The sequence below is a fragment of the Myotis davidii genome, unplaced genomic scaffold, assembly GCF_000327345.1.
Source record: "Myotis davidii unplaced genomic scaffold, ASM32734v1 scaffold847, whole genome shotgun sequence".
NCBI lineage: Eukaryota > Metazoa > Chordata > Mammalia > Chiroptera > Vespertilionidae > Myotis > Myotis davidii.
The window spans coordinates 533,799-545,186 of NW_006298049.1; the positions used below are offsets into that span (position 1 = coordinate 533,799).

Sequence of the window (11,388 nt, forward strand, 5' to 3'; positions counted from 1 at the left end):
CGTGTAAGGGAAATGAATGCAACACGATTATAGTAATCAGTCATTAGCGAACGTTGTAGTTCGTTATTGATAATCACATATAACAGGATATTGTAAAAATTAAGTTACGAAATTTTTATTAAAACGTTTTTTACATACCGTTATATTGTGGGCCACATGCGGCCCATGGACTGCGAGTTTGACATGCTTGACATAGAGAGATAGAAAGAGACTGACAGAGAACGGGGTGAGAACAGAGATGGGCAGAGACCCAGGGCTAACGGAGGGCAGGGGAAGTCAGATCAGGAGGAACAGATGGGGGAGCAGACCAAGAGGTTAAGGAAAGGCGGGGAAAGAGGCAAGGAGGAGAGGAGGGTAGAGGTGAATTTGAATGGTGGAAAGAAATGAGGTGGGGCTGTCCCAAGGAGGGGAGGGGAAGAGAAAGGCCAAGCGAGAACAAACATAAAAAGGACATCAGAAAAGCCTTCCAACACGACCCGCCATTCCTCCCCTCCCAGGGTGCTCCCAGCCCCTCGGGAGGTCCTCAGCAGGCAGGACCATCACCCCACACTGTAAACCTATTTTTCTTGTTCTCCTAAAGCGAAGTATTTCCTGTTGTGCACACCACATAAGTCAGTCCAAGATGAATGACGTGGCCATCGGCTGCTAAAATATTTGCTGCTTGTATCAGTGGAGAGAAATGGTGCGCCTGTGCATAAGGCGCATAAGGGAAATGAATGCAACACGATTATAGTAATCAGTCATTAGCGAACGTTGTAGTTCGTTATTAATAATTATGTATAACAGGATATTGTAAAAATTAAGTTACGAAATTTTTATTAAAACGTTGTTTACGTACTGTTATATTGTGGGCCACATGTGGCCCGTGGACCGCGAGTTTGACATGCTTGACATAGAGAGACAGAAAGACAGAGACTGACAGAGAAGGGGGTGAGAACAGAGATGGGCAGAGACCCAGAGGCTAACGGAGGGCAGGGGAAGTCAAACCAGGAGGAACAGATGGGGAGCAGACCAAGAGGTTAAGGAAAAGTGGGGGGAGGGCAAGGAGGAGAGGAGGGTAGAGGTGAATTTGAATGGTGGAAAGAAATGAGGTGGGGCTGTCCCAAGGAGGGGAGGGGAAGAGAAAGGCCAAGCGAGAACAAACATAAAAAGGACATCAGAAAAGCCTTCCAACACGACCCGCCATTCCTCCCCTCCCAGGGTGCTCCCAGCCCCTCGGGAGGTCCTCAGCAGGCAGGACCATCACCCCACACTGTGCACACAGCCCTGCTGGGGCAGCAGCCTCCGGGCCCATGTCACAGTGCTCCCAGCTCCTCCTCTCTGCTGATGCACATGTTCAGCTGGAGCTTTCGGGTCCTCCCTGGATGCAAGGGCATCAGTGCCTATCAGTCTCACTGAGGCATCTTGCCAGAACACAGCTGTCTCCAGAGGTAGAGGTAATGGGGGTGGCTCAGAATAGCCTTGCCTGGGAGGGATTTGGAGGGGAAGGGTAGCATGCAGGAGGGTGACTGCAGGTGAAGATCAGTCAAGAGAAAACTCGTTGAGTACATAATGATGATAGGACTGTTTCTCCAGCCTTCTCCTGGGAGGAGCCAGGGGTCAGGGAGAGCACCCCATGGGGCCCCAGTGCAGCCAAGTCAGGGAGAATCTCAGCCCTCAATCTCCCAGCAAATTTCCTTGACCTCATTTTTTGTAGTGGGTAAGCTCAGTGGCAAATGCATAGTGACGTTATCCAGTCCATCATCTCAGAAAGGAGAGCTGCCTCCCTCTCATTATCGCCCTCATGTTCTCCTCCTTTCCCTCCGTTCCCTTCGGCAACGGGCTGATGTGAAAGGGACACGGCAAAGCTCTACGGCTCCTTGTAGAAACGATCATCGATTATTCCCTGTTTGAAACCTTCCCATAAGCTGAAGTTGAAATAAACTTACATCATCAGCAGAACTCCTGAGTAAACTGTTTCAATATAAAAATTCTCACCACCCCTATTGATTTAATTTTAAATAACATGAATATGTTTTTGCACACATCATATATTTTTTAAAGGTTGCCTTTTTACCCTTAATAAAATCATCATAACAATAAGTATTTTCTACAGCACAGCTTAATAACTGTTTTTAGTATTTGATTATACAGATACATCATAATTTGCCTAACCAATACATTAAATTTAATAACTGCTTAGTCTTTGATTAAGACTAAGATACATCATAATTTGCCTAACCAATACATTATCAAATATTTATGCTTGGTATATATTTTTCCCTATTTTAAATGACTATCCATATACGCATGTCTTTGTACACATTCATAATTATTTCTATAGTATGAAATCTAGCCAAAGGCATTGTTATAGTTTTTGGTGCCTAATGTTTTTCGTAATTCCAGAAGGTCCTACCATTTTACCTGACCTCCATTGGGTGGGAGTGTTTCCTGTCCCCCCTGACCTCATGAACTGACTCCCCACACTCTCTTCTGTTGTTGGTAGTGATAGTGGTAGTGGTTTCATTTTGGTTTAAAAAATTTTTTTTGTTGATTTTAGAGAGAGGAGAAGGGGGAGAGAGAGAGAGAGAAACATTGATGTGAGAAACATGGATTGGTCGCCTCCTGCATGCACCCCAGCCAGGACGAAACCCGAAAATACCTGGGCATGTGCCCTGACCAGGAATCGAGCCGAACCTGAAAATACCTGGGCAGGAATTGAGCCCACAACCTTTCAATGCATGACACAACACTCAGCCAACTGAGCCTCACCGGCCAGGGCTATTTTGCTTTTAATTTATGGAGGAATGTTCTGGTCCTTACTGGTAGCATCTCACAGATACAAGGGAACAGGAGTCTAAATTCTTCCTTATCTTATTTAACCAAAGAGAGGGCAGCAGAACACGCCTGTTGGGCTATCTGTGTAATAACTCTTAAAAACAGGAGGGCCTGGCCCAAGGCCTCTGAAGATAGCTACAAACCCAAATCTTCAATCATTGCAATTCAGGACCTAGCCCAATGTCTGGTCATCAGGCCCACTTCAAGGCACATTATAGCCAACTGAGTGAAGGGTGTCTGTTTATTACAGTCATAACTTCTTCAAAATATAAGGAAAATAATTAAAAGAAGAGTGGTTCCTAGAATTAGGAAGGTTTATTACAAAAGAACCAGAACCATGTCTAGTCTTATTTTTCTACTGACTTGGCTTTTCTGAAGCTGAGTTTTCCCTCACCAGACAAACAAAGGAAAGATATTTCACATCGACCATTTCAGGGAAAGAAAGGGCCACCTGCATTAGCTAACATGGACTACAGAGCGGAAATCTACTGCAAGATGCATCAAGTGAGGACAAACTCTCTGCAGGCAGATCCAGGCAGCATGTTGATGCTGCGCAGCTCACAGCCTGTGCCAGCAGTTCCGTCCAAACACCCTCTGCTCGTAGCAAACTGAATAAATGACTAATAATTAAGTTGTCCCTCACTTCTTCCAGGAAAATAATTTAAAAACAAAATTGTAGATGTAGATACGTGGGAGCTATGCCACTGGCAATGTTAATCAGTTTGGAATTTACAAAAGGATTCCCTACAACCCCAATCCATTTTTCTGCCCTTATCTGAATTTCAGTATTTTTCATTATATTGTCATATTGTTGTTGTGGTTTTGTTTTTTTTTAAGAAAACACTGTCTTCCTAAAATTTATAATTATAAATATCAGAGTTAAAAGGATGCTGAAAATAATCTAGTCCATACCTTCTAATTCTAAACATAAAGAAACTGTACCTGAACCTACTAAGCCTATGGAAATAATGACTTAATTCCTTTTCCTCTCAAATCCTATAATAGCTTCGTTTTTGTATTATTTATAGATAACTGCCTTTTATTAGGGGAATATGATAGCATGTCATATAATGGGCATCTGTCTTAGGAAGCAAAACTTTATAGTATCCATTTATGTTAGGTAAAATCTTACAGAAACAGAAAGCTATGTTTTTCATAAAAGTAGATAATGTCATTCAGATATTAGGAGACAGCACAATGCAATCTTGGAGCTGAAGGTATTCTAAGTATTTTCAGTGCAAACACTTTTACATACAAAGTGACCACCCACTTAGAAGGGCCTGGACAGTATTTCATAACTCCCGGCTCCAGGCTCTTCCCACCACATCAAGCTGGCTTTTCTATATTATGATTTGGTACAGCATCTTGGATTGTTAACGCATAAAAATCATAGATGTTATAAAATATCAATTCATGACCCATTCAGCTTCTAAGGCTATGTAGGTACTATGGCCCTCCTATGTTTTTAGTCATTTTCCAAAGTCTAGGAGATCCACTGATTTCAAAAAGCAAGACAAAAATACCACAGCTCTCATGGTAGAAAAGGAATTAAATACTGAACAGCCAAGTAATGCTGAGGGCACAGGCCTCCCTGTCACTAATGATCAGGTGAAACTCACTCGTATTCACGCCTTCCTGCTGCCTCTGTCCGACTCTTCCAGGCCAGGCTGCACCGACTAAGGACCAGTTTATCCCCAGCTCATCCATCTGAGTGTCAACACCCTGAACCTAACAGCTCCTGCAGTCACATCTCCTGGAGGTACAGTGTCAGCCTCTCCTCTGCCACTACCTGTGAGAATTTAAGCTACGTCCCTCTTCAGGCCTCAATCTGCTCATGGAAAAATGACAGAGTTCTCTCCAGCCTGACAATGATATGGTCTATGATTTAAGGGACAGCTATTTTCATAAAGGGAAAGGAGGGGGTGAATTCAGGTGGCCTCTTGATATACCGATTTGAGTTCTGACCTTTCTCTGTCTCTCGCCAGCCGTTCAGCCTGTGGGTGTAGAGTCACATTTTAGAGTGTGTGGGAGAACGTTTGAGTAGAAAGGACTGCACGATCCTCAGACACAACTGGAAGAGCCAGACAGAGATGGGCAAAGGCAGAACAAGCAGAGATGCTTAGAACAATGCAGGGAATGTGGGAGGAAAGGCTGTCTCGCTGCCTCCTGTGAGGTAGGAGCCTGCACTGTATCCTGCCAGGCCAAATGTCGGCAAAGTGACATAAATGCAGGATGAAATGCTACCCACAAGTACTCTGCTGCTTCATTACATGGAATCGGGGCAGCTCTGTAACAAAGGCTTGCTCCAGCCTTACCCAAAGGATGGAGCACACAGCAACACTATAAAAATCCCTGTGTGTGTGGTCCTGGAAGACTTGTCCAAGTCGGTCTCGGCCAGCACAGCAGCAAGGCATGCACAGAACTCTCAAATCACCATCTGGAGCCAGAGTCATAAACGTTACCTCCAAGCTGCTACCAAGCTCAGCCAGCCACCGTCTATGTCCTTATCCCATTATGTAGGTCCCAACACTGCACAACTGTAGGGCACACCCTTCACATTTGAGGTCACCACAAATCTGTATATATATTATGACAACTTTCTGGCAGGGGGATAGTACAGGTTTTGAAGAAAGGGCAGCAAAAGGATCATGTGGACTAGTAGCAGGGCGGCCCCTTCCAACCCTGCATAAAAGCACATTACAGTCTCCAGAATAATACGGAACTTATGCTTCCATTACCTATGCTCATGTTAACTACAATGTGGTGATGTCACCCTAGATCTATTCAGGGTCCCTAGATATTGCACTATTGTTACCAAGATGACAGACAACCTTAAATGAGGGAAAACACCAATAAAATGGGAGGCCCCAGAAGAGCAAAAGTCCATGTTCCAGCAGTGGCCACCTACAGAAATTCTAATGTTAGTCTGGAAGGCGCTAACCTCCCTCCCAGGTTCACTGTGGGCTTCCCAGGCTCTGGCAGGCCTCAGGTTAGTGATAACCTTCCCAGGGGAAGGGGGAGAGTAGACCCGGAATCCAACAGTGCTAACCACAGCATTCACACACGTGACACGAATCTGGAGCACTTCAGAAGGTGGACGAAGAACTGGATCACCAGTGAGGATAAGAAATGAGTTCCCATCTGTGCTTTGTCTAAATAGGTCACATTGAATGACTCCTTGTAGCGGGAAATGTTAATGATTTCTCCTCAGTCTCAAAAACAGGACGATATTTTTGATGTTCTTCTTTTAAAAGTAGAGTTTATTAAGGTAAATAAAAATCTTTACAGAGTAAATTCCATCCTGTTAGTGCATAGTTTTGTGTGTTGGGAAAACTCATGAAATCTGTAACTACCACCAATAGTCAAGATATTAAACAGTTTCATCACCACCACCCCAAATTCCCTCATACCCCATTATAGTCAAACTCTAGCCCTCGCTCAATAACCACTGACTTGATAAAACTGGACTATACTTAATTCAAATGTCAACACTGTTTACACTTTCCCTTAGATGTTTATCATATTTCATCGATTCTCTCTCTCACCACACACACACACACACACACACACACACACTCACTCATACAAATACACACCTAGATTTAAACAGTGAAATTAGGATGTGTCTTACAATTGATCCCATTTTACCATAATTGGCAACATGTTTTCTTCTTAGATATACATAAAATAATGTGTTTTATAATCTATGGTGCCTTTTTAAAACTCAATGAAATATATTAAAGCCATTAACATTTGAATGCTTACTATGGGTTAAGCATTCTACTAGGCCCTGAAAATATAAAAATGAATCAAATGGTCCACAAGAAACTTTCACTTGAGGAAGGGAGATAAATAATTATAATAAAATGTAATCATGTCTATAGTGGAGTGTTTATCCATTCACTGGGAACTACATAAAAATATCTCTAGATTGGCCACCCTTCTTCTTTCAGGCAAAACTCCCCTCCCCCCGAACCCCCAGGCATATCCTTCCATGCACACAAGGAAATAAGGGCAGAGGAAGTATCATTCAGCTTCTCTGCTCATTCCAGGAATGAGTTATTGCCCACCATCTGACATATTGCCTAGGAACAATCGAATTATTTCTTCCACAATTCGCTGTTGTTGTAGGAACTCTCATTTTAGTGTTCAACAGCTGCAAGGCTTTTATGACAATATCAAAAGACAAGTCACTGAAAATAACTGCTCAATCTGGGAAAGGCAGATGCCCCAAATCTCTCACAGACATGCTTCGAGGTCCCCAAATTCTTCCCCGCACAACTTTGAAAGGGGAATGTAGAGAAAACAGGTAGTGTCCTTACCTGGTTCCTGAAAGTGTTCTTCATTTGATAGAGTTCTAGACAAGATAAGTATTAATGCTTCTTTAAACTGGTCAAAATGCACCTAAAAACAAGCAATTAAAAATAAATTCACAACAGTTCCCACAGTCTTAAGGTAACAAACCCATCTACATACATGGTACCAGGGCCACTTGTTAGCAGCCTGAGAGCCTTGAAATAAGTCATAACCTGCTTTTGTCCCCTTTTCCCTCCCCTTCGTCTCTCTAAAGCACTAGAGGGAAAATGGGCTGATTATTTTTGACACCACAGTGTCAGAAATGCTAATATAAATATCAATATTTATTCAACACAGAGTCATAAACGCTAATATCAATACCTATTCAAAACCTTCTTTAGAAACACAGAAGAGGGTGTGTTTGGAACTCTTAACTACTTTTATTTTTCTGAGCAAGAACAGAAAAGAAAGATGTTATGTTAGACATTAGGAAAAACTTCCCAAGTAAATGATCCCATTGTAATGATGCCCCAACGATGCTTTTATCTCTTAAGATTTCTAGAAAGAAGTAAGTTACCTTTTGAGGATGACTTGAATATTGTCTTGCCTGGGGCAGGTATGTAATATTTATGTCCCAAGGCCCCTATGATTCTATAAACAAGCAGGAATCGATAGCAAACACAAAGGATAAGAGGACCTTGGAAAGCATTTTCCTGAATTCTTAAAAACACAGTTACCTTGACTTAAGTAGGAAAGAACCTGAGTTTTATGTAAGTAAATACTTAGAATAGAGATATTGCTTTGGCTAAAGGGGTTAATGATTTTCTTTCTGGCCAACTATACTCTTCTATAATGTAAATGTATGGGATCTCACCATGGGTCAGAGAGAGATTGTATTTCTTCTCACCATCATACTAGCTTGATAATGTGGCATCTACTTATACAGAAGCCCATATTAAACACAAAGTCAGAAAATTTGTAATCTGTGCTGTTTTGGTCTCTTTGGATATCATTACAAAACAGTGCCTAGGAGTTTACATATAGGTGATAGATTAAAAAAACATACAACACTTTCAAATTAAAACCGGAAAAGCAACAGACCTCATTAGTCATCTAAACAATGGGAGAAAAAGCATATAATGTCTTATCCATGCAGATCAAGGCAAAGGAGAGGAATCCACTGAGACTCCTGTCATAAAATTGTATCACACACACACACACACACACACACACACACACACACGGCCCTGAAACTTACCAGACTCTCCCAAAGCACTGAATGTGATGTCCCTACCACATTCGTTTTGGTTAATTGGAATTACATTCTAAAATCATATTCCTTCAGATCATGCAGACTAAAAATCAGCATAATCAGAGCCAGGGCAGAAATCTGTCAAGGGAGCCAGGGCCATCCAATCAATGAAAGGGTTAAAAGATTGCAGACATGGAAGCTGTGCTAATTAGGTTTCACAGATGACAAATCGCTGAGAAGCCTGCAGAGGGAGGGGGGACCCTGCAGTGTCCCAAGGTCAGAGGAGGGGTTCAGGCCCCTGGCATCCCAGCTCCAGTTCCCGGAGGCAAGGCCACCACCTTTCCAATCAGCCAGTCCACAGACATCACACACCCAGGGGCTCCGCGCTCAGGGGCATGTCCAGGCATTTCTACTTCCTGCCACAGTCATGCCTCCTTGGGGGAGGGGGAGAGAAAGGTTAGGAGCACAGGCTTTTGGTTCCCGTCCTGACTCAGCGACTCCCGTCCTCTGTGAGTTGGCTAAATGACTAAGCTCTCCGAGCTTTTGTTTGCTCATCTGTAAAAATGGGGCTAACAACTAAGATCTATGACTCATTCAACAAACATTTACTGAGCATCTGCTATGCACCAGGCACTGGCCTAGGCCCTGGCGATGCAGCAGTGGATGAGTGACGGAGGTGCCTGCTCACACGGAGCACACATTCTCAGGAAATGCCATGGGAGCCAGGCAGGTGCTGTGTGAAGAGCACTGCATACATTTACAGTATCACCCCCTCAGAGAAGTGTTAGGGAGTTTTGTAAAGTGTCTAGAACTTCCTGGGACTTACTAGGTACTCACTCAGCAAGTGGGAGTTAATACTACTAACAGGTATGAGTAATATTCATCGTAACCATCTCCACCACTTTTACAGAGAAATGGGGCCGTATTCTCAAGGAAAGCAACTGACCATGAGAGTGGCCAACGAGCTGAGTAGGAGTGTGTGTGTGTGTGTGTGTGTGTGTGTGTGTTGCGGGTGGTGGGGGGTGACAGCAGGGAAGCCAGGAGCCTGCCTCGCCCCCACGCTCTGGGAAGTTGTCCAGCATCGGAGCAAATGACCTAGTCTACTGTGTTTAGGGACCCCAACTCGAGGTTTCTTCTCTGTCTTAAGATATTAATGGAGGTGACCTGGATGAAACCTCTCACTGCCAATGTTATGAAATGAGCAGAAAGCGGCTCCTGCTTCGGAAGGGAGGTGCTGGCCTTGAGACTTTCAAATCCTTTATCCTTGTCTCGGGGCCTCTGCTGGGTCTTCTGAAGATATTTTGAGAGAGGTAACAGGAAAGAGCCCTCTGAATTCTGTCCTAGCAGTTCAATTCAGTGCGCATTCGCCATGAAAATCAGCCTGGGGTCTCTGCACCTCAGTTTTACACACACACCCCAAAAATGACCAAAACAGCTATAATCTGGAAGTTAATTCTAATCAACTCCCAAGGCTTGACTGTACCATATTTAAGGGACGCTTAGGCCTCATACAAGCACACCCCCTGAGACAGTATCAGCCTCATGTGCAGCTGCTATCCCTCAGCCTCAGGCATTTACTAGTAGGCAGCGGTCACCAACCGGTGGTCTGCGGACCACTGGTGGCCGTGAGGTCCAAAAGGTTGGCGACCGCGGATTTAGAGTACGGCGGACAATCGGGACACACGCAGTGGAGCCCAAAGCTGAGGACAGCACCCTGACGCCCTCAGTGCTCTCACAGAGAATGCCACAGAACCAACTACAAGCTCTTTATTCTCACTCTACCTGGTTTATTTCAAGCTTCATTATCCCGTTTCCCAACCTGCTTACAGATTAGAGGCAGCAAAAAAAAAGATGGAGTACTCCAAGGCAAGTACAAGAAATAAATACTGACATAGTGTGAAGGAAGAAAGACTAACCAGCCTCCCTTTAACAAAAATAGAGTATAAATATTTTGTACTTTAACTATTTTTAAAAACTATATAAATTACATAAAAAAGTCACATGCCCTCAAAAACCCAATAGGCTGGGATTATTTAGTGTTAGGGCAAAGATCTATGTGCTGCTAAGTAAATCCTGCGGGTATCAGTCCTGGCCGGTGTGGCTCAGTTGATTGGAGCATCACCTGGCGCACGGAAAGGTCTCGGGTTCGATTCCCAGTCAGGGCACATACCCAGGTTGTGAGCAACAGATAGAAGTTTCTCACATTGATGTTGCTCTCTCTCTCCCTCTCTCTCTCGTCCTCTTGCTCTAAAATAAATTTTAAAAATTTAAAAATTATTTTAAAAATCCAGAGGGTATCACTTATAGAAGAATAAGTGATAGACCAAGAAGATTTAAACGATCAAGAAAAATCTTATAATGTTTAATCTACTCTTTAATAGGGCAAGGCATTAGTAAAAAATGTTTTAATCCCCAATGGTTAACCTATTTTTTTCTTTTAAAAGGCTGCCACTAATCCAGTTGTTAGAAAATGCTATTAATGTGGGTCCTGGATAAAACTAGATGAATGGGGGCATTAGTATAGGTTTTTTTCTTTCCTGAGCATCTGGTCATTTGGCCATCACAACATCCATGAGAACGGTCAAAGCAGGCATCCCTCCTCAGAATTGAGAGAGAGGCTCAGAGAAGGCCGGTGCCTTGCCCAAGGCCACAGGTCTTAAGGAGGAGTTACCCGGAGAAGCCAGGCCTTCCTTCTCATTGGACACATTAATGTGCAGCAACTCGCCTGCCCCAGGCTGCTCCACCCTGGTCTGACGTCTCAGGGAAATGCCTCAGCTGCTCCAAGTCAAATCCTCAACTTTACACAAAGCCACTAAGCAGAAAGCAGCCCACTGGGGCTTCAGAGGACACAAGATAAAGGGACACAGAACCTCTGCCCTCACGGAGCTTATCAGCTACACTACACTTTAGACCAGGGGTTCTCAACCTTCTGGCCCTTTAAATACAGTTCCTCACGTTGTGACCATAAAATTATTTTCGTTGCCACTTCATAACTGTCATGTTGCTACTGTTATGAATCATAA

General features: G+C 43.6%; 1 protein-coding gene across 5 annotated transcripts in view; it reads right to left on the minus strand.

Moving 5' to 3' along the window:
* NIN (ninein) overlaps positions 1-11,388 on the minus strand; it is an 88,599-nt gene that overhangs the window by 68,825 nt on the left and 8,386 nt on the right. For all 5 annotated transcript variants that reach the window (XM_006773770.2, XM_006773769.2, XM_006773775.2 and 2 more), the window contains exon 2: positions 7,140-7,221. In XM_006773770.2, coding sequence (XP_006773833.1) covers positions 7,140-7,221 — 82 coding nt within the window. The remainder of the gene's footprint in view (positions 1-7,139; positions 7,222-11,388) is intronic.